Source organism: Budorcas taxicolor, chromosome 17, assembly GCF_023091745.1.
Source record: "Budorcas taxicolor isolate Tak-1 chromosome 17, Takin1.1, whole genome shotgun sequence".
NCBI classification, from domain to species: domain Eukaryota; kingdom Metazoa; phylum Chordata; class Mammalia; order Artiodactyla; family Bovidae; genus Budorcas; species Budorcas taxicolor.
Window position 1 is genome coordinate 12,020,132 of NC_068926.1, and position 23,725 is coordinate 12,043,856.

The 23,725-nt window shown below is 38.1% G+C and overlaps 1 protein-coding gene across 1 annotated transcript in view; it reads left to right on the plus strand.

Moving 5' to 3' along the window:
• Positions 1-23,725, plus strand: part of TTC29 (tetratricopeptide repeat domain 29) — a 258,377-nt gene that overhangs the window by 149,728 nt on the left and 84,924 nt on the right. The window contains exon 9 of the mRNA XM_052654935.1: positions 1,761-1,989. Within this exon, the coding sequence (XP_052510895.1) occupies positions 1,761-1,989 (229 nt within the window). The remainder of the gene's footprint in view (positions 1-1,760; positions 1,990-23,725) is intronic.

The window sequence follows — 23,725 nt, forward strand, 5'->3', positions numbered from 1 at the left end:
GATACTTCTAACATTAAGTGAAGTTGTTTCTTCCAATAAAATGCACTTATGAGATGCATAAATTCATTTCTATATATCACTTATGTATCCTCAAACTCATATTTGAGATTACCAGGATTAATTACTGGAATCTCCTGAATTTTATAATAGAATAGGAGGATTCACTGATAACAGAAACTGTGGAGGGTTGGACAGAACCTTTGGAGAGGGGATTAAAAGAGTAAAAATCTGGAATTACAAAGCACGCTAATGAAACCTTGCTCTAAAAAGGTATGTGTAAAAATTGTTGCATCAGAGAAGAATTGATATTGTATTACTTAAGAGAGCTTTAAACTAGAGAAATCTAGATTGACAGCAGTTTTATGACAGGTGTGTGTGTCTCAAGATTGAACTCTAGGCACAATTTGATGGAAGAATGATTACCTAATATAGAAGTATTTAGGGGAGAAAGCATTTGTTTAAAAAAAAAAAGCCTAATAAAAGTTAGAATACTAATAAATGAATACTTCCACTAGCAGTAGAGCTTCCCTTGTGGCTCATCTGGTGAAGAATCTGCCCGCAATGCAGGAGACCTAGGTTCAATCCCTGGGTTGGGAAAATCCCCTGGAGAAGGGAAAGGCTACCCACTTCAGTATTCCAGCCTGGAGAATTCCTTGGAGAAGTCCATGGGAGTCACAAAGAGTGGAACACGACTGAACGACTTTCACTTTCACTTTTTCACTAGCAGTAAGCTTGCCTGCTTGTATAAACTTTATTCATTGCTGAATCTCTACTGCCTGGCATGGGCCTGGCAAATAATAGCTGTTCATTGGATGAATGAGCTTGTTTCAACATAATAATATATCAAAATAATTCTGGAAATTCAAATATATGTTTATTTATTTATGAATAATTCTTCGAAATTGATATTACCACCTGAAACAGTCCAGTGGTTAAGACTTGCACTTCTAGTACACTTCTGGTACAGGAGTTACACATTTGATCCCTGGTGGGGGAGATAAGATCCCACATGTGTCTCAACCAAAAAACCAAAAACATAAACAACAGACATAGTATTGTAACAAACTCAATAAAGACTTTAAGAAAAAATGAACAGCCTAAAGCTCAGGATGATAGCTAGAACAATAATTAGATAGTTATACTTCTCTGGTTTTAAAAATAGAAACATTTGGTCTAGTCATGTATTTTCATCTATTTTGTCCCATATCTTTGATATCTAACAGAACAATTTATAATTTTAAGTAGTTTTATTTTCATATTCAACATTGATATTATTTTCCAATCATATTTATTTAATTGGCATACAAATGTATTTGATACAATTTTATATTTTCTTAATTACAAAATCTAATTCTCATATAAATCCTGTTTTAGAGGACTTCTTCTGCAGTCCAGTGGTTAAGACTCTGCATTTCCACTGCCTAGGGTGTGAGTTTGATCCCTGGTTGGGAAGCTGAGATCTCACATGCCTCAGAATGTGGTCAAAAAAAGGATCCAAAAAAACCCTGTGTTATATTTTGAAATAGCATTCCACCTGGTTGATATTCCTTTCTTGGTGAATTAATTTTAAGATATTGCATGGTTAGTAATCACAACTTTTAAAAGAAAACTTACTCTAAGAGAGATCCTGCTTGTCATCTTTCTTCTTGAAGATAAACTGCTAAAACTGTTGAAAGATTAGTGTGGCGCATGCCACGGTGGGCAGATATGTGGAAGAGTAAAATAAAAATTAAGAAAAAATATTTCTCTTACATCTTTAGGGCCACTATAGCAAAGCTTCTGAATACTTTCAGCAAGCTTTCCACACAACAGCAGACATAATGAACATATCTCTGATGGATGAAACTAAAGTTCATTATGGAATCGCAAAAGCTCATCAAATGATGCTGATGGTTAACAGTTGTATAGAATCTGCAGACCTCACCAGCCTTGACTACCTGCTGTCATGGAAGGAGAGTAGAAGCGACATGGTACCTGATCCAACTTCTGGTAAGGCATTGCTTTTTGTTTGTTTGTTTCAATTGGAGGATAATTGCTTTAGAACGTTGTGTTAGTTTCTGCTGTGCAACAACATGAAACAGCTGAAAGTGTATATATATATATATATATATATATATATATATATATATATATATATATATATGTATGCCGTCCCTCTTGGGCCTCCCTCCCTTCCCCCTCGCCCATGTCATCACAGAGCACCGAGCTGAGCCCCCTGTGCTGTCCAGCAGCTCCCCACCAGCTCTGTTTCACACATGGTGGTGTATGTATGTCAGTGCTGCTCTCTGTCTGTCCCAACTGTGTCTCCTTCCCCCACTGTGTTCAGCTCAGTTCTCTACACCTGCATCTCTATTCCTGCCCTGCAAATTTAGTTTCATTCATACCTGTTTTGTCGATTCTGTATATGTGTGTTAATATACAATATTTGTTTTTCTCTTTCTGACGTGCTTCACTCTGTACAACAAACTCTATATTCATCCGCATCACTACAAATGACCCAGTTTTGTTCCTTTTATGGCTGAGTAATATTCCATTGTATATATGTATCACAACTTCTTCTCTGCTTTTTGAGAACACTGTAGATTTCTGTATTATTCTTAATGGCCAAGTCATTTTCATTATAAAAGTTTATTCAACCGTTGGCGATTTTAATTTTAGTGGTGATTCTATTTTGGTTTATTCATCACTATGTGAATGTTGAATGCATTTTCATGCTATATTGTAACTTCAGTGTTTAAGGAAAGCATACAATAGTGATAATGACTTATTCAACTTGACAAATCACCATTTTTTCAGTTATCTTACTCAACAGTATGTACTGATCAGTTGTAAGGAATATGAAATAGGTTTATGTTTTAAAAAATGTTCAGTGTTGTACCTTACTGACAAGAGCAAGTGTATATAGATGCTAATTAGTATTATACTCTCACTTTTCTTATGATAGTCAGTTTTCCTATCTTTCTCTAATTCAGTTGTGACTATTAATTGACAAAATATTTGATAATAATTTCTCTTAATCCTACTTTTTCCTACATAATCACAAGAATGTGATAATTAGAATAGTCTATTAAAAACAAATAAGTGGATGTAAGGGTCGATTTTATATATCAACTCAACTGAGTTTTAGTCCCCATTTAAGAACTTTAGGATTTTTAAACAATTTTTTAAAATGCTGCCTATGAAAGACCTTTGGATTACATAACTATTTGCTTGTAAATCAGATTTTTAAAGCAAAATATTTTAAACGTTTGGGAACTCAAATCAAATCGTAAGTCAAAATTTCATAATGTAAAGGGGCATCTCCTGTCTGTATTTTAACTTCTTACACAATTTTTAGAGGTTACTTGCCATTTACAGTTACAAAGCATTTATAAAATATTGGCTATGTTCCTCTTGTTGTGCCATATATTCCTGAGTCTCTCTTACACCCAATAGGTTGTACCTTTCACTCGTCTACCCCTTGTGGCCCCTTCCCCACACTGGTCATCAGTAGTTTGTTTTCTGTATTTGTGAGTCAGCCTCTTTTTGGTACTATTCACTAGTTTCTTGTTGTGTTTTTTAGATTCCACATGTAAGTGATATTATATGATATTTGTCTTTCTCTATATGACTTTACTTAGAATGCCCTCCAAGTCCACCCATGATTCTGCAGAAGGCAAATTTTTATGCTTTTTTATGACTGAGTTTTGTTCCTGTGTGTGTGGTGTTTGTGTTCAGGGGGGTACTTGTTCTTCTTCCCATTCATCTGTTGATGGACACCTAGGTTGCTTCCATATCTTGGCAGTTGTATATAATGCCAATATGAACATTGGGCTGTTCTTTTTGAATGAGTGCTTTTTTTGGCTATATTTTCAGGAGTGGAATTGCTATCTCCTATTTAGTACTCTTTTTTTTCCCCTTAGGTCATTTACATGAAACAATCATTTGTTTGGCTGTTTCTTTCCTCCATAGAATAAGCAATAAATAGTAGTAAACTTGGCACAAAGAAATTTTATTGACTCTTTTACATCAATAGAATACTGCTTTGTGACTATCTGTCCTCTAGGTAGAAAATAAGGAAAGGTCTCATTTAATGGAAGCACAGTAAGAGGAAGCAAGATGAAACCTTCAGAAGTGGATGGCTTGCTAAATTTCAATGTGCAATTTCAAGTGCTCAAAAAATATTTATAGTCAACAGTCAACTTTCACATAATACTTTGCTTATTCAGGATGTTGTCTTGTCATATATTTGGGCATCTGTTCTGTAGTTTTGAATTATCTTCCCTTCAGGCTCTCACCTTTTCTGCCCAGGAGCTACAACAGTGAAATTATGATCCATTTATTAGGTTACTTGTTTTGACGAATGGTTTGGTGCAAAATAAGTTGAGTTACTCACATTTTCAGATTTAGTTGGGATAAACTATAACCAACACAATGATAATCATGAAAAAATATATACTCCTCAAAACTAGCTTCAGATCAGAGTCATGTGTTCATTTATTGCAGTCTTATTTTTGGCTTTTTAAAAATCTCTTTTGCTTTGCTTTAGTCTATAAAGCTATTTGTGTTTCTATTCTTTTTACATTTTATCTCCCCATTTTTTATAAGGGCATGTTGTGTTCTAAAGAGCTTAAGAGCAAACAAAAATGCACTTCAAAATATTGTTTAGACATATAAAATACAAACAAAAAGCAAAATGAATGAATAAAAACAAACACATAGATACAGGAACAGAGTAGTGGTTGTTGTTGGTGGTGGTTTAGTCACTCAGTCGTGTCCAACTCTTGTGACCCCATGGAGTGCAGCCCACCAGGCTCTTCTGTCCATGGGATTTCCCAGGCAAGAACACTGGAGTGGGGCGCCACTTCCTTCTCCAGGAGATCTTCCGGGATCAAGGACCCATCCTGGATCTCCTGCATTGGCAGGTAGACTCTTTACTGACTGAGCCGTCAGGGAAGTCCTAGAATAGCGGTTAGTGCAGGGGAGGTGGGGACACAAAATGGGTGAAGGGGATCAACCATATGGTGATGGACAAAAACTAGAGTTTTGGTGGTAAGCATGCTGCAAAGTATACAGAAGTAAAAACAGAGTGTTCTACACATGCAACTTATGTTATAAAACAGTGTTACCATAATAAAAAAATAAAAAGTATTATTCAGACAGTAAAAATTCAGCTATTCATGTGGTGGAGAAGATTAAATTCTCCATAACTCTATAAAATTATACCCCCATATTGATTCATTTGACCAAAACTAGAAATTTATGCCTGAACGAGCTATATCATTATAAAAGTGAAAAATAATAATCTTTCAGATTCATGGCAAATGAGAATTCACATACTACTGGTATAGTCAACATTTTTAGTGGTAGCTATTTTGTTTGTACATTAAACCTGTAGGACATTATCAAACACCTTGTTTGTTTTACACAAAAATTTTGTTGTTTTTAGTCACTAAGTCGTATCCAACTCTTTTGTGACCCCATGGCCAAAGCCCGCCAGGCTTCTCTGTCTATGGGATTTCCCGGGCAAGAATACTGGAGTGGGTTGCCATTTCTTTCTCCAGGGGATCTTCCTGACCCAGGGATTGAACCTATGTCTCCTGCATTGGCAGGCAGATTCTTTACCATTCAGCCACCAGGGAAGCTCCACTAAAATTTAAAATGCTTCAAAATTATTTCTTAAAGCATAACTCTTTATTATTCTGTCTTTGCTCTGTTTAAAAATTTTCATGGAGTCATTCCTGTTCACAAGTTAAATACAAGCTTCTCAACCTTTTTGACCACCTACCCCCCCCCCACCCCCCCCACCCCCCCCACCCCCGTCTACATATACACCATAACCCTATTATTGCCTTACTTTCAGGTAAGGCCAGCCCTCTCCAGGGAAATCTCACCCACCTTGAAAGGTCCTTCTCAAATACTGAGATCTTCCCTCATTCTCTTCTCACTTAATATTGTTTCTCCTCTCTCTTCTCATATTAAATATCATCCATTTCTCTCCAAGTATTTTTCATTTGTCATATTCTGCATCTTGTCATGGCCGTTTCTATATTTGCCTTGTCTGCCTGATCAGAGTAGGAGTCTCTTGAAATCAGATTCAGATTCTTGATATTCCCTACAAAAGAAGGCATGTTTGACACCTACTAGGTACCAAGTAAATATTTGTCAAATTAAGTGGAATTCAAAGTGTATATGTATGCCCTCGGTATGAGCTAGTTTGTATTAACTACTGTTGAAAACAAGATTTGTAGTTCCGTGCCTCCTTGGAAAATATGGGGGAAAAAACTATAATGATCCAATACTGCATTTTTGATTTACCATCCAATTATGACATGAATGGAGGATAACACCAATATGATATTGACAAAATTAAGGAATGCAGAAATATTATTTGGAAATCTGAGGAACTTTTAGTTTTTCAAATTTTGCCTTTCTTCTCTGAAGAGGCGTCTTTAATCTTACTATTGAGGGGTCCCAGGTATTCAGTAAAAAGCAGATCAAAGATTTGAAAGATACATTATAAAAGCCGTGAGGTTATCTTCACCTCTGAGACTTACATCCTCCAAACAAATCATTAGCTCACAGAGCAGGCAATATTCTTTTAAGCAAAGGAACATGACCTCCTAAGGGAATAGAGCCGTGAGAGCACTCAGGTCTCTAGATAAAATAGAACAGTGATTCACCAGAATCACCTCTCATCTCTGTGTCTTTCAGAGGGAAAATAGCAAATATAGACACCTCTATACTCTTCTAATACATTTAGATTATGGTGGAAATGATTTTGCATTCCTCCTTCCCCTACCAGTAGTAAAGTAAGAAGAGATTCTCCTCCCAAATTTGAGAATTTAGAATGAATTCAAATTCTATTACAGTTCAATAGAATTATTCAAATCTGAAGCAACAGAAATCGTTTGACTCTGGAAAGCTTAATCTAGGAATTTCTGCTGATTTCTCCACAATATAGTTTATTTTCCTCACCAGGACTAGTATCTGTACCATCATGAAATTTTTTTTTAATGAAAAGCTAATTCATCTTGCCTTTTGGAGATCACAGACCCCGATGAGGAGCAGTGACACAGAAGCCCAAGCTTTCTTTATCCAACTTAATACAACTGTTCACCTCAAAATGTGATTGTGCATGCTGTCACCTTAGTCGTATCTGACTGTGTGTGACCCAGTGGACTGTAGCCCACCAGGCTCCTCTGTCCATGGGATTCTCTAGGCAAGAACACTGGAGTGGGTTGCCATGCCCTCCTCTAGGGGGTCTAACCGACCCAGAGATCAAACCCGAGTCTCTTGTGTTTACTGCATTGGCAGGCAGGTTCTTTACCACTAGTGCCATCTGGAAAGCAAACATGGTTGGGCACTTCACTGATGATATCAGTAGCGTGGTCTTCATGCACATTCTTATTGTAACCAAGTGTAGATTATGTCAGGTAAATAGGATACAAATCCTCAGCATAGAAATAGATGAACACACTGGCTAGTCAGTAAAGATACTGTTTTCTACAAAAAGGCATGTGAAGGTTTCCTTGAGTTGCCAGAACTATCATCCTAGTTTTATAAATCATTTAATATTCTTAAAGGAAAACAATAAAAAAAGCTTGAAATTGTCTCCCAGCCTTGGTTTGTGTTGGCTTGATGTGTGGTTCTTGGTTTAATGTCAAGCCACATTTTCTCACCCTATCCTTTTTTTTATTTTTCACTGATGACTTCATCCATTATAAAAATGTGAAAAAGCCACATTCACATGTGTGTCTCATGTTCTCTTGATTGCTACTTCTGGAGGGAGATGTTATGAAATTAGCCAAAAAGTCAGCAAGCAGGTTTTATATCATCCTGTGGTCACCCAGGATGACCCATTGCAACCTCTCTCCAATCATGTGTTCAAAAACATGACACATAAAAAGATTCTAGTGAAAACCATGGCTGAATCAATGCTCAGCCTACTGGCAGCTTAGTATCGTTGAGAGAGACTGTTACTCAAGAATCTGATGACCTGGGTCCTAATACCACATTGAGCATTAATCTGCTTTGTGACTTTTGCCAAAAGATTGAAGCCTCTTTAGCCTGTTATCTCAGGTTCAAAATAGGTCATTATAAGATTCCTCTGGAACTGACCACAGTTCTGTCATAAGAACATCTTCTAAATAAGTAAGGTATTTTCTAGTCCTTAAAAAATACAATCTAAATCTTCATGAGCATTTTATCTCTTGTTTTTTCCCCATAAACCCTGGTTTCTGAGAGTTTCCACAAGAGGTAATTTTATTATTATTATATCAAGTAGCTGTCTAAATGCTAGGTGTATTATTTGACCCTTCTGCTAAAATTTATAATAAAGGAGTTTCTAGATATCAGATATCACATGCAATCTAACTTCTCCCTGGTTGGCACTGCTGAGGTTGCTAAACCTAGTTAACCATTTTATCTACAGCCTTTCAGTTTATCTACCATCATCAACCTTATGTCATACTTCCCGTCAGTATTTCCTCAGCCCCAACATTTTCCCCACTGTTTGTGAAGCTTCCAGGTCCTATACACACCTGCCTCTCAGCTCATCATTATCCCCTCTTCATGCACTTTAGTCTGTGGCTATCTGTGAGCCCCTAAATTTGATATCACCCCTACAGTCTCACTTAGTCATGTCCAACTGTTTGTGACCCCATGGACTATACAATCTGTGGAATTCTCCAGGCCAGAATACTGGAGTGGGTTTGAATGCTGAGTTTTAAGCCAGCTTTTTCACTCTCTTCTTTCACCTTCATCAACAGGATCTTTAGTTCCTTTTCGCTTTCTGCCATTAGGGTGATATCATCTGCATATCATGGTCGATATTTCTCCTGGCAATGGTATACTCTGCATATAAGTTAAATAAGCAGGGTGACAATATACAGCCTTGACATACTCCTTTCCCAATTTGGAACCAGTCCGTTGTTCCATGTCCAGTTCTAACTGTTGCTTCTGACCTACATACAGGTTTCTCAGGAGGCAGGTAAAGTGGTCTGGTATTCCCATCTCGAAGAATTTTCCACAGTTTGTTGTGATCCACACAAAGGCTTTAGCATAACCAATGAAGCAGAAGTAGATATTCTTCTGGAATTCTCTTGCTTTTTCTATGATCCAATGGATGTTTTCAGTTTAATCTCTGGTTCTTCTGCCTTTTCTAAATCCAGCTTGAACATCTGGAAGTTCTCTGTTCAAGTACTGTTGAAGCCTAACTTGGAGAATTTTGAGGATTACTTTGCTAGCATGTGAATGAGTGTAATTGTGTGGTAGTTTGAACATTCTATGGCATTGCCCTTCCTTGAGATTGGAATGAAAACTGACCTTTTCCAGTCTTGTGGCCACTGCTGAATTTAAAAACAGGTGTCAAATGGATCAAACTGTTTCTAAGTAACTTAACTGAATTCTAGAACAAAGGTCAAGAATATTTCTAAGAATAAGAAATATTTAGCACGCAAGTAAAATGCAGGGCTTCCTTGGTGGTTCAGTGGTAAAGTATCTGCCTATAATGCAGGAGAGGGAAGTTTGGTCCTGAGTTGGAAATATCCCCTGGAGAAGAAAATGGTAACCCACTCCACTATTCTTCCCTGGGAAATCCTATGGACAGAGGAGCCTGGGGAGTTACAAGTCCATGGGGTCACAAGAGTTGGACATGACTTAGCAACCAAACAAGAAACAAAACAAATGGTAGAATACACAGTATCTGGCATCCAATCAAAATTATGTAGACAAGCCAAGGAGCAGGTATAACTCAAAGAGGAGAAAATATATAAATAGAAACTAACCCAGAAATGCAACAGATAATAGAATTAGTAGACCAGGACAGAAACAGGATATTAAAGCTATATTCCATATATTCAAGGATATAATAGAAAGTTAGACATATAGAGTCTGGAAAGATTTTAAAAAGCCAAACTGAATTTCTAGAAGTAATAAAATGCCCAAGATGAATTATAAAACAAAACAAACTTCAGTGGCTTAGCAGCAGATTTATATAATGCAAAGGGAAAGATCAGCTTTGGAGACATAGCAGTAGAAACTATCCAAAATGAAATACAGAGAAAACATACTGAAAGGATATGAATAGAGCATGTTAGAGAACCCTGGGTCACTTTAAGAAGCCTAATGTGTGAGTAATTTGGAGACCTCCAAAGAAGAGGAAAAGAAGAGGGACTTGAAACATATTTTAAAAAATAATGAAAGGCTGATTTTTTTTCTGAATTTGATGAAAGCTTTAAACCCACAGATGTAAGAAGCTCAATTAACCCTAAGCAGAAAAACATGAAAATTAAACCAAGGAGCATCATAATCACAGTGTTTAAAATGAGTGATAAAGAGAAAAGTCTTAAAAGTTCCTTTGTAAAGGGTGAGGTGGAACAAACATAATAGGACCTGAAATCTCCTTGGAACCATGTAAATCAAAAGAGAATAAATAAAGTAACTTAGTTAAAGTACTAAAAGAAAAAAGGACCATCAAAATTGAAATTCCATACCCAATGAAAATATCTTTCAAAAGCATAGATAAAATATTTTTCCAAGCACACAGAAGCTAAGAAAATTCATCTCTAACACACCAGTATGTGAATTCCATGCCTAGTCACTCAGTCATGTCCGACTGTTTACAACCCATTGGACTATAGCCCACTAAGCTCCTCTCTCCTTAGGATTTTTTTCAGGCAAGAATAGTGGAGCAGGTTGCCATTCCTTCTCCAGGAAATCTTTCTGACCCAGGGATCAAACCCTTGTCTCCTCTATCTCCTGCACTGCAGGTGGATTCTTTACCTGCTGAGCAGTGAGGGAAGCACAACAAATGTTTCACTCCAGGCAGAATAAACAGGAAATCTAGTTAGATACCTGGATGTACATAAAGCATGAATAAGAAAATGAGAAATATTTTAGCAAAAATAAAATCTTCTTTTTAAAATTCCTTGAAAAAAATAATGGTTGAAAACAAAAGTAATAAGAAAGTATTGAAGAATTTATAACAAATATGGAATTCAATTCAATTCAATAGAGATATCTTGTTTTATAAAAACTACTTTCAGTTTCAACCAGGCAGATAACTGTCAACTTAGGGACCACAATAGCTCCATATTTCAACTGAATTTCTTATTGCTCACCCCGTCAGTCTTGTTGTGAGGAAGCCCCTGTTTTAGAAGCATATTCTCATTGCCTAGTGGTCAGCTCTCTTTAACGGGAATTTATTTTGATTTCCATCTTGTTTTTTCTTGGATTGAAAAAAACAATCTGGCTTAGGATAAGTGATCCATTTTTATCTAAGTATCTTTTGGCCCAAAATCATTCCAGCCTCCCACAAAAAGCCTTCAGTGTAGGCATTGTGGATTTCAATGGCTGCCTTGTTATCTGGTGTGATAACTGTTTCAGGCTCCATGTACGCATCTGTGACTTCAGAACTGCCATCAAATATTTCTCCAAGGAGCCCTAACAAAAGTAAACTTTGAAAAAACAGTCACTAAAAATCAAAAATAAATTAAAATTAATGACCCTAAATATGTATCCAGTTGGTGATATAGTTGCAGAAAAAGAAAATATTTTAAGTGGCTTTAATTATTTTTTTAATTTTTTACATATTTCACCACATTTTTAAAAATATAAATTCATTTATTTTAATTGGAGGCTAATTACTTTACAATATTGTATTGGTTTTGCCATACATTGACATGATTCTGCCACGGGTGTACATGTGTTCCCCATCCTGAACTCCCCTCCCACCTCCCTCCACATACCATCCCTCTGGGTCATCCCAGTGCACCAGCCCCGAGCATCCTGTATCATGCATCGAACCTGGACTGGCAGTTCATTTCACATATGATAATATACATGTTTCAATGCCATTCTCCCAAATTATCCTACCCTTGCCCTCTCCCACAGAGTCCAGAAGACTGTTCTATACATCTGTGTCTCTTTTGCTGTATCACATACAGGGTTATTGTTACCATCTTTCTAAATTCCATATATATGCATTAGTATACTGTATTGGTGTTTTTCTTTCTGGCTTGCTTCACTCTGTATAATAGGCTCCAGTTTCACCCACCTCATTAGAACTGATTCAAATGTATTCTTTTTAATGGCTGAGTAATTCTCCATTGTGTATATGTACCCCAGCTTTCTTATCCATTCATCTGCTGATGGACATCTAGGTTGCTTCCATGTCCTGGCTATTATAAACAGTGCTGCGATGAACATTGGGGTACATGTGTCTCTTTCAATTCTGGTTTCCTTGGTGTGTATGCCCAGCAGTGGGATTGCTGGGTCATAAGGCAGTTCTATTTCCAGTTTTTTAAGGAATCTCCACACTGTTCTCCATAGTGGCTGTACTAGTTTGCATTCCCACCAACACTGCAAGAGGGTTCCCTTTTCTCCACACCCTCTCCAGCATTTATTGCTTGTAGACTTTTGGATCGCAGGCATTCTGGTTTTGATTTGCATTTCTCTGATAATGAGTGATGTTGAGCATCTTTTCATGTGTTTGTTAGCCATCCGTATGTCTTCTTTGGAGAAATGTCTATTTAGTTCTTTGGCCCATTTTTTGATTGGGTCGTTTATTTTTCTGGAATTGAGCTGCAGGAGTTGCTTGTATATTTTTGAGATTAGTTGTTTGTCAGTTGCTTCATTTGCTATTGTTTTCTCCCATTCCGAAGGCTGTCTTTCCACCTTGCTTATAGTTTCCTTTGTTGTGCAGAAGCTTTTCATTTTAATTAGGTCCCATTTGTTTATTTTTGCTTTTATTTCCAATATTGTGGGAGGTGGGTCATAGAGGATCCTGCTGTGATTTATGTCGGAAAGTGTTTTGCCTATGTTCTCCTCTAGGAGTTTTATAGTTTCTGGTCTTACATTTAGATCTTTAATCCATTTTGAGTTTATTTTTGTGTATGTTGACCAGTTTTCCCGGCACCACTTGTTAAAGAGATGTCTTTTCTTCATTGTATATTCTTGCCTCCTTTGTCAAAGATAAGGTGTCCGTAGGTACGTGGATTTATCTCTGGGCTTTCTATTTTGTTCCATTGATCTATACTTCTGTCTTTGTGCCAGTACCATACTGTCTCGATGACTGTGGCTTTCTAGTATAGTCTGAAGTCAGGCAGGTTGATTCCTCCAGTTCCATTCTTCTTTCTCAAGATTGCTTTGGCTATTTGAGGTTTTTTGTATTTCCATACAAATTGTGAAATTATTTGTTCTAACTCTGTGAAAACTACCATTGGTAGCTTGATAGGGATTGTACTAAATCTATAGATTGCTTTGGGTAGTATATTCATTTTCACTATATTGATTCTTCTGATCCATGAACATGGTATATTTCTCCACCTATTAGTGTCCTCTCTGATTTCTTTCACCAATGTTTTATAGTTTTCTATATATAGGTCTTTAGTTTCTTTAGGTAGATATATTCCTAAGTATTTTATTCTTTTCATTGCAATGGTGAATGGAATTGTTTTCTTAATTTCTCTTTCTACTTTCTTATTATTAGTGTATAGGAATGCAAGGGATTTCTGTGAGTTGATTTTTTATCCTGCAACTTTACTATATTTATTGATTAGCTCTAGTAATTTTCTGGTGGAGTCCTTAAGGTTTTCTATGTAGAGGATCATGTCATCTGCAAACAGTGAGAGTTTTACTTCTTCTTTTCCAATTTGGATTCCTTTTATTTCTTATCTGCTCTGATTGCTGTGGCCAAAACTTCCAAAACTATGTTGAATAGTAGTGGTGAGAGTGGGCACCCTTGTCTTGTCCCTGACTTTAGGGGAAATGCTTTCAATTTTTCACCATTGAGGATAATGTTTGCTGTGGGTTTGTCATATATAGGTTTTATTGTGTTCAGGTATTTTCCTTATATTCCTGCTTTCTGGAGGGTTTTTTATCATAAATGGATATTGAATTTTGTCAAAGGCTTTCTCTGCCATCTATTGAGATAATCATATGGCTTTTATTTTTCAGTTTGTTAATGTGGTGTATTGCATCGATTGATTTGCAGATATTGAAGAATCCTTGCATCCCTGGGATAAAACCCACTTGGTCATGATGTATGATCTTTTTAATATGTTGTTGGATTCCGATTGCTAGTATTTTGTTAAGGATTTTTGCATCTATGTTCATCAGTGATATTGGCCTGTGGTTTTCTTTTTTTGTGGCATCTTTGTCAGGTTTTGGTATTAGGGTGATGGTAGCCTCATAGAATGAGTTTGGAAGTTTACCTTCCTCTGCAATTTTCTGGAAGAGTTTGAATAGGATAGGTGTTAGCTCTTCTCTAAATTTTTGGTAGAATTCAGCTATGAAGCCGTCTGGGCCTGGGCATTTGTTTGCTAGAAGATTTCTGATTACAGTTTCAATTTCCATGCTTGTGATGGGTCTGTTAAGATTTTCTATTTCTTCCTGGTTCAGTTTTGGAAAGTTGTACTTTTCTAAGAATTTGTCCATTTCTTCCATGTTGTCCATTTTATTGGCATATAATTGCTATAGTAGTCTCTTATGATCCTTTGTATTTCTGTGTTGTCTGTTGTGATCTCTCCATTTTCATTTCTAATTTTATTGATTTGATTTTTCTCCCTTTGTTTCCTGATGAGTCTGGCTAATGGTTTGTCAGTTTTATTTATCCTCTCAAAGAACCAGCTTTTAGCTTTGTTGATTTTTGCTATGGTGTCTTTCGTTTCTTTTGCATTTATTTCTGCCCTAATTTTTAAGATTTCTTTCCTTCTACTAACCCTGGAGTTCTTAATTTCTTCCTTTTCTAGTTGCTTTAGGTGTAGAGTTAGGTTATTTATTTGACTTTTTTCTTGTTTCTTGAGGTATGCCTGTATTGCTATGAACCTTCCCCTTAGCACTGCTTTTACAGTGTCCTGCAGGTTTTGGGTTTTCATTTTCATTCATTTCTATGCATATTTTGGTTTCTTTTTTTTATTTCTTCTGTGATTTGTTGGTTATTCAGCATCATGTTGTTCAGCCTCCATATGTTGGAATTTTTAATAGTTTTTCTTCTGTAATTGAGATCTAATCTTACTGCATTGTGGTAGGAAAAGATGCTTGGAATGATTTCAATTTTTTTGAATTTACCAAGGCTAGATTTACGGCCCAGGATGTGATCTATCCTGGAGAAGGTTTCCTGTGCACTTGAGAAGAAGGTGAGATTCATTATTTTGAGGTCTAATGTCCTATAGATATCAATTATATCAATAGATCAGGTCTAACTGGTCTATTGTATCATTTAAAGTTTGTGTTTCCTTGTTAATTTTCTGTTTAGTTGAACTATCCATAGGTGAGAGTGGGGTATTAAAGTCTCCCACTAGTATTGTCTTCTTGTTAATTTCCCCTTTCATACTTGTTAGCATTTGTCTTACATATTGCGGTGCTCCTATGTTGGGTGCATATATATTTCAGAGAAGGCAATGGCACCCCACTCCAGTACTCTTGCCTGGAAAATTTATAATTGTTATGTCTTCTTCTTGGATTGATCCTTTGATCATTATGTAGTGTCCTTCTTTGTCTCTTTTCACAGCCTTTTTTTTAAAGTCTATTTTATCTGATATGAGTATTGCTACTCCTGCTTTCTTTTGGTTTCTGTTTGCATGGAACATCTTTTTCCAGCCTTTCACTTTCAGTCTGTATTTGTCTCTTGTTCTGAGGTGGGTCTCTTGTAGACAGCATATATAGGGGTCTTGTTTTTGTATCTATCCATTCAGCCAGTCTTTGTCTTTTGGTTGGGGCATTCAACCCATTTACATTTAAGGTAATTATTGATAAGTATGATCCCATTGCCATTTACTTGATTGTTTTGGAAACGCTGGGCTGGAAGAAACACAATCTGGAATCAAGATTGCTGGGAGAAATATCAATAACCTCAGATATGCAGATGACACCACCCTTATGGCAGAAAGTGAAGAGGAACTAAAAAGTCTCTTGATGAAAGTGAAAGAGGAGAGTGAAAAAGTTGGCTTAAAGCTCAACATTCAGAAAACGAAGATCATGGCATCTGGTCCTGTCACTTCATAGGAAATAGATGGGGAAACAGTGGAAACAGTGTCAGACTTTATTTTCTGGGGCTCCAAAATCACTGCAGATGGTGATTGCAGCCATGAAATTAAAAGACACTTACTCCTTGGAAGAAAAGTTATGACCAACCTAGATAGTATATTCAAAAGCAGGGACATTACTTTGCGACTAAGGTCCGTCTAGTCAAGGCTATGGTTTTTCCAGTGGTCATGTATGGATGTGAGAGTTGGACTGTGAAGAAGGCTGAGCACCGAAGAATTGATGCTTTTGAACTGTGGTGTTGGAGAAGACTCTTGAGAGTCCCTTGGACTGCAAGGAGATCCAACCAGTCCATTCTGAAGGAGATCAACCCTGGGATTTCTTTGGAAGAAATGATGCTAAAGCTGAAACTCTAGTACTTTGGCCACCTCATGAGAAGAGTTGACACATTGGAAAAGACTCTGATGCTTGGAGGGATTGGGGGCAGGAGGAGAAGGAGATGACCGAGGATGAGATGGCTAGATGGCATCACCAACTCGATGGATGTGAGTCTGAGTGAACTCCGGGAGATGGTGATGAACAGGGAGGCCCAGCGTGCTGCGATTCATGGGGTCGCAAAGAGTGGGACACGACTGAGCAACTGAACTGAACTGAACTTGTGTTTCTTGTCTAGAGAAAATCCTTTAGCATTTGTTGGAGAGCTGGTTTGGTGGTACTGAATTCTCTCAGCTTTTGCTTGTCTGTAAAGCTTTTAATTTCTCCTTCATATTTGAATGAGATCCTTGCTGGATACAGTAATCTGGGCTGTAGGTTATTTTCTTTCATCACTTTAAGTATGTCCTGCCATTGCCTCCTGGCCTGAAGAGTTTCTATTGAAAGATTGGCTGTTATCCTGATGGGAATCCCCTTGTATGTTATTTTTTGTTTTTTCCTTGCTGCTTTTAATATTTGTTCTTTGTGTTTGATCTTTGTTAGTTTGTTCATATGTGTCTTGGGGTGTTTCACCTTGGGTTTACCCTGTTTGGGACTCTCTGGGTTTCTTGGACTTGGATGATTATTTCCTTCTCCATTTTAGGGAAGTGTTCAACTATTATCTCCTCAAGTATTTCTCATGGTCTTTCTTCTTGTCTTCTTCTTCTGGGACTCCTATGATTCGAACATCGGGGCATTTAACATTGTCTCAGAAGTCTCTGAGATTGTCCTCATTTCTTTTAATTCATTTTTCTTTTTTCCTGTTTCATTTATTTCTACCATTCTATCTTCCACCTCACTTATCTTATCTTCTGCCTACGTTATGCTACTGTTGGTTCCCTCCAGAGTGTTTTTTATCTCATTTATTGTATTATTCATATATTGACTCTTTTTTATTTCTTCTAGGTCCTTGTTAAACCTTTCTTGCATCTTCTCATTCCTTGTCTCCAGGCTATTTATCTGTAACTCCGTTTTGTTTTCAAGATTTTGGATCATATTCTCTATCATTATTCAGAATTATTTATCAGGTAGAGTCCCTATCTCTTCCTCTTTTGTTTGGTTTGGTGGGCATTTATCCTGTTCCTTTACCTGCTGGGTATTTCTCTGCCTCTTCATCTTGTTTACATTGCTGTGTTTGGGGTGGCCTTTCCTTATTCTGGCAGTTTGTGAAGTTCTCTTTATTGTGGAGTTTCCTTGCTGTGGGTTGGGTTGGGTTGGACGGGTAGCATGTCAAGTTTTCTTGGTTAGGGAAGCTTGTGTCAGTGTTCTGGTGGGTAGAGCTGGATTTCTTCTCTCTGGAGTGCAATGAAGTGTGCAGTAATGACTTATGAGATGTCAGTGGGTTTGGAGTGACTTTGGGCAGCCTGTATATTGAAGCTCGGGGCTACATTCCTGTGTTGCTGGAGAATTTGCATGGTATGTCTTGCTCTGGAACTTGTTGGCCCTTGGGTGGTGCTTGGTTTAAGTGTAGGTATGGAGGCGTTTGATGAGCTCCTATGGATTAATGTTCCCTTGATTAAGGAGTTCTCGGGTGTTCTCAGGATTTGGACTTAAGTTTCCTGCCTCTGGTTTTCAGTCTTATTCTTACAGTAGCCTCAAGACTTCTCCACCTATACAGCAATGATGATAAAACGTCTAGGTTAATGATGAAAAGTTTCTCCACAGTTAAGGATACCCAGAGAGGTACACAGAGTTACATGGAGAAGAGAAGAGGGAGGAGGGAGATAGAGGTGACCAGGAGGAAAAGAGAGGGAATCAAAAAGGGAGAGAGCAAGCTAGCCAGTAATCACTTCCCTATGTGCTCTCCACAGTCTGGACCACTCAGAGATGTTCACGGAGTTACACAGAGAAGAGAAGAGGGAAGAGGGAGACAGAGGTGGCCAGGAGGATAAAGGGGGAAATCTAAAGGAGAGAGACAGATGCAGCCAGCAATCAGTTTCCTAAGTGTTCTCCACTGTCTGAAACACACAAAGAGATTCACACAGTTGGGTAGAGAAGAGAAGGGGGAGGGAGGAAATAGAGGCGACCTGGTGGAGAAAAAGGAGAGTCCAAAATGGGAGAGAACAGTCAAGCCAGTAATCTCGCTCCCAAGTAAAAATGGATACTGAAGATTGGGTTCTTAAAGGTACAAAATTGATAACAAATACCTAAAAGCAGAAATTAAAAATCTAGAGTAGAGGTTGGATTGTCAAAAATACAATATTAAAGAAAAAAAAGTCACAAAATTATAAAATATATATATATGAAGTTTGCTCTAAAAAATAGGGCCTTTATTTTTTGCAAAGTAATAGTATGTTATAAAAATGAAAATTATAAGAGTAATAGAGGACTTAAAAATAATTTTTTTAAATTTAAAGAATGATAATAGTAAAAATATATCTAGGACTTTCTCTGGTATTGTTGTGGACAGTGTGGGGTCAGTTCATTTTCAAATAGTTCCTTGATCCAGCTTATACATCTCAAGATCTATAGGTCCCTTCCTATGTCTAAGTAGCTTTAAAACAGAAATTTGACTGTGTGGCTCTAGTCAGCTAAAAAAATGCACTCCCCCCACCTACCCCCCCAAAAAAACTTAATTTGTTTTCAGTAGTCATATTATTGGTCCTTATGTTGGTTTTATTGTGAGACTGTGATGCATCAAATAGATAATTGCTTTATACTGTCTTTTATTCCCAGTATCTTTGCAAACTGGGATTTTTCAGTGTTGTACAAATTTCCTCATTTGTAAAATCATTGTAGGAAGGGAATTAAACTATATCACCTCTGAATTTATTTTTAGTTTTCTAAATCTATGTCTCCTAAGTTTCTAAGAAAATTCTAAAGCTTTTAAAATTCACTTTCCTTTAATTAAATTTAAGGAAATCTTGAAAAACCATAAGAATTAGTATGCGTTTCAAAAGCATAATATTCTCAATATGATTTGCAGTGGACCCCATATAACAATAGGGGCTTCCCAGGTAGCACTGGTGGTAAAGAACCTGCCTGACAATACAGGAGACATAAGAGATGCAGGTTTAATCCCTGGGTTGGTAAGATCCCTTGGAGGAGGGCATGGCAACCCAGTGCAGTATTCTTGCCTTGAGAATTCCATGGACCAAGGAGCCTTGCAGGCTACAGTGCATGCGGTTGCAAAGAGTTGGACATGACTGAAGCAGCTTAGCATGCACACATGCCATATAATAACTCCTTTATATTGTTTTTGCCATAATATTACAAGTATATCAACCTATAGTGAAGGAGGAGGATATAGATTTATACATAAACTGAAGCACAGTTACTTCAAAGTTCCTAAGTCATACTCTACAGTAACACATCTCTACAGATTTTTCTGATGAACTGAAGGACAGAATTAAGGCACATTCAAAAGAGAAACCACCCCCAAGAAAAAGAAATGCAAAAAGGAAACATGGTTGTCTGAGAAGGTCTTACAACGAGCTGAGAAAGGAAGAGATGCTAAAGGCAAAGGAGAAAAGGAGAGATATACCACTGAATGCAGAGTTCCAAAGAAAAGCAAGGAGAGATAAGAAAGCCTTTCTAAGTGAACAGTGCAAAGAAATAGAGGAAAACAATAGAATGGGAAAGACTAGAGATCTCATCAAGAAAATTAGAGATATCAAGGGAATATTTCATGCAAAGATGGGTACAATAAAGGACATAAATAAGAAGAGGTGAGAAGAATACACAGAACTATAAAAAAAGATCTTAATGACCCAGATAGCCACGATGATGAGACCACTCCCCTAGAGCCAGACATCATGGAATGCAAAGTCAAGTGGGCCTTAGGAAGCATCACTACAAACAAAGCTAGTGGAGGTGATGTAATTCCAGCTGAGCTATTTCAAATGCTAAAAGATGATGCTATGAAAGTGCTGCACTCAATATGCCAGCAAATTTGGAAATCTCCGCAGTGGCCACAGGACTGAAAAAGGTCAGTTTCCATTTTAATCCCAAAGAAAGGCAATGCCAAAGAATGTTCAAACTACCACACAGTTACACTCATTTCACATGCTAGAAAATAATACTCAAAATTCTCCAATCTAGGCTTCAACAGTACTTGAATGGAGGACTTCCAGATGTTCAAGCTGAATTTAGAAGATGTAGGAGAACCAGAGATCAAATTGCTATGATCCACTGGATCATGGAAAAAGAAGAGAATTCTAGAAGAATTCTGGTTCTGCTTCATTACTATGCTAAAGCCTTTGACTATGTGGATCACAACAAACTGCGGAAAATTCTTCAAGAGATGGAAATACCAGACAACCTTTACCTGCCTCTTGAGAAACCTGTGTGCAGGTCAAGAAGCAATAGTTAGAACCAGACATGGAGCAGCAGACTTGTTCCAAACTGGGAAAGCTATACATCAAGGCTGTCACCCTGCTTATTTAACTTATATGAAGAGTACATCATGTGAAATACCATGCTGGATGAAGCATAAGCTGGAATCAAGATTGCCAGGAGAAATATCAATAACCTCAGATATGCAGATGACACCACCCAACTGGCAGAAAGAGAAGAGAAACTAAAGAGCCTCTTGATGAAAGTGAAAGAGGAGAGTGAAAAAGTTGGCTTAAAACTCAACATTCAGAAAACTAAGACCATGGCATCTGGTCCCATCACTTCATGGCAAATAGATGGGGAAACAATGACTTTATTGGGGGGGGGGGTCTCCCCAATCACTGCAGATGGTGACTGCAGCCATGAAATTTAAAGATGCTTGCTCCTTGGAAGAAAAGCTATGACAAGCCTAGATCGCATAGTAAAAAGCAGAGACATTACTTTGCCAAATAAGGTCCATCTAGTCAGAGCTATGGTTTTTCCAGTAGTCATGTATGGATGTGAGAGCTGGACCCTAAAGAAGGTTGAACACTGAAGAATTGATGCTTTTGAACTGTGGTGTTGGAGAAGACTTGAGAGTCCCTTGGACAGCAAAGAGATCAAACCAGTCAATCCTAAAGGAAATCAGTCGTGAGTATTCATTGGAAGGGCTGATGCTGAAGCTGAAGCTCCAATACTTTGGCCAGCTGATGCAAAGAGCTGACTCATTAGAAAATATCCTGATACTGGGAAAGATTGAGGGCAGGAGGAGAAGGGGACCAGAGAGGACAAGATTTTTGGAGGACAAGTCAGCATCACTAACTCCATGGACATGAGTTTGAGCAAGCTCTAGGAGATGGTGAAGGACAGGGAAGCCTGTGTGCTACAGTCCATGGGGTCAAAAGAATGGGACCCAACTGGGAGAGTGAACAGCAGCAACAAAAGAGACACAGCTATGAATTTGGAAAAAAACACATTTCAATGATGAGCAGTTTTCTTTGACCAAATTCATCAAATATTGCATGGTGAGGAATTTGGGCTTTGAAGTCAGGCGATCTCTTCCAGCTCCTTCACTTTATAGACTGTTGACCTGGGTAATTTTACTTCTGTTACGTCATCTGTAAAGGAAGATGCCTGTTCTCAGTCCAACAGGTTGCCTTGACAGCCTAGTCAAGGTCTAGTGACATAATGCATCCATGGGGAAGATCCCACTGATTCCCTACCCAGTAGCCATTGCCCAACTTCCTTCCTGGTAACAGTCCTGATTGTTTTTTCTCTTCAAGTCCTCATGTTCTTGCAGAAGATTAGGGTTAGGGTTAGGGTTAGGGATGGCCCTTCTCCATCCCCAGTGTTTGAGTGTCTACTAATGTCAGTGACCATGACCTCATTATTACTTGCCAAGTGATAGCTTTCTGGAGGATATTTAACACAATTGTAATTAACAATATAAGAGAAGAAGATCTCCTAAGGAACTCTTTGAAACATTTTCCTCATTCTTAAAAAGATGTGCAAACAAGGAGATTCCCCCTTATTTCTGATGTTAAATGTTGATGTGTGAATTTGTGATGCCTGGAGCTGTCATAGCCAACATACAACTGAGATATCAAAATGATGAGGATGGCAGTGGGGAAGCATAGAAAGAATCTAGATCCTTAATGACTCCTTGCATGCTAAATTATCTAATCCTGTAATTGCCTGCGATTCATGGGGTCGCAAAGAGTCAGACATGACTGAGCAACTGAACTGAACTGAACTGAACTTAAAAAAAAATCTTTATAACATTTGTTTTAATATTGCACCTGCCGCTGCTGCTGCTAAGTCGCTTCAGTCTGTCCGACTCTGTGTGACCCCAGAGATGACAGCCCACCAGGCTCCCCCGTCCCTGGGATTCTCCAGGCAAGAACACTGGAGTGGGTTGCCATTTCCTTCTCCAGTGCATGAAAGTGAAAAGTGAAAGTGAAGTCGCTCAGTTGTGTCCAACTCCCAGCGACCCCATGGCCTGTAGCCTACCAGGCTCCTCTGTCCATGGGATTTTCCAGGCAAGAGGACTGGAGTAGGTTGCCATTGCCTTCTCCAAATATTGCACCTATATCCATCAAAATCACAGTCCAGCAGAAGTGTTTTTTTTGTATTTTTAATATATATGGTAAGGGGAAGTGAAAAAAATAAAAGCCATATTCAGTACTTTAAGAACTACTAAAGAAAATATACGAAAGTTAAGTATACCACCCCTTTTTATATGTGACGTAACTTTCCTTATTTAGGCCACTTTCAGTGGCTTAAATTATTGTTGAGTGAGTGAAGTTGCTTAGTCGTGTCCAACTCTTTGCGACTCCATGGACTGTAGCCTTCCAGGCTCTTCCATCCATGGGATTTTCCAGGCAAGAATACTGGAGTGGGTTGCCATTTCCTTCTCCAGGGGATCTTCCCCACCCAGGGATCGAACCCAGATCTCACACATTGTGGGCAGACTCCTTATCATCTGAGCCACCAGGCAAGTCCTATGACTTATGACTTAGTACTATATTAGCAACTCTTATTCACAATTAATTGCATACCACTTTAAAAAAAGCCATGAACTGAACTTAAAAAAAACAACAACAACACCCTACTATCATTTCTTCAGTTCAGTTCAGTTCAGTTCAGTTGCTCAGTCGTGTCCAACTCTTTTCGACCCCATGAATTGCAGCATGCCAGGCCTTCCTGTCCATCACTAACTCCTGGAGTTCACTCAGACTCAAGTGCATCGAGTCGGTGATGCCATCCAGCCATCTCATCCTCGGTTGTCCCCTTCTCCTCCTGCCCCCAATCGCTCCCAGCATCAGAGTCTTTTCCAATGAGTCAACTCTTCACATGAGGAGGCCAAAGTACTGGAGTTTCAGCTTTAGCATCATTTCTTCCAAAGAACACCCAGGACTGATCTCCTTTAGAATGGACTGGTTGGATCTCCTTGCAGTCCAAGGGACTCTCAAGA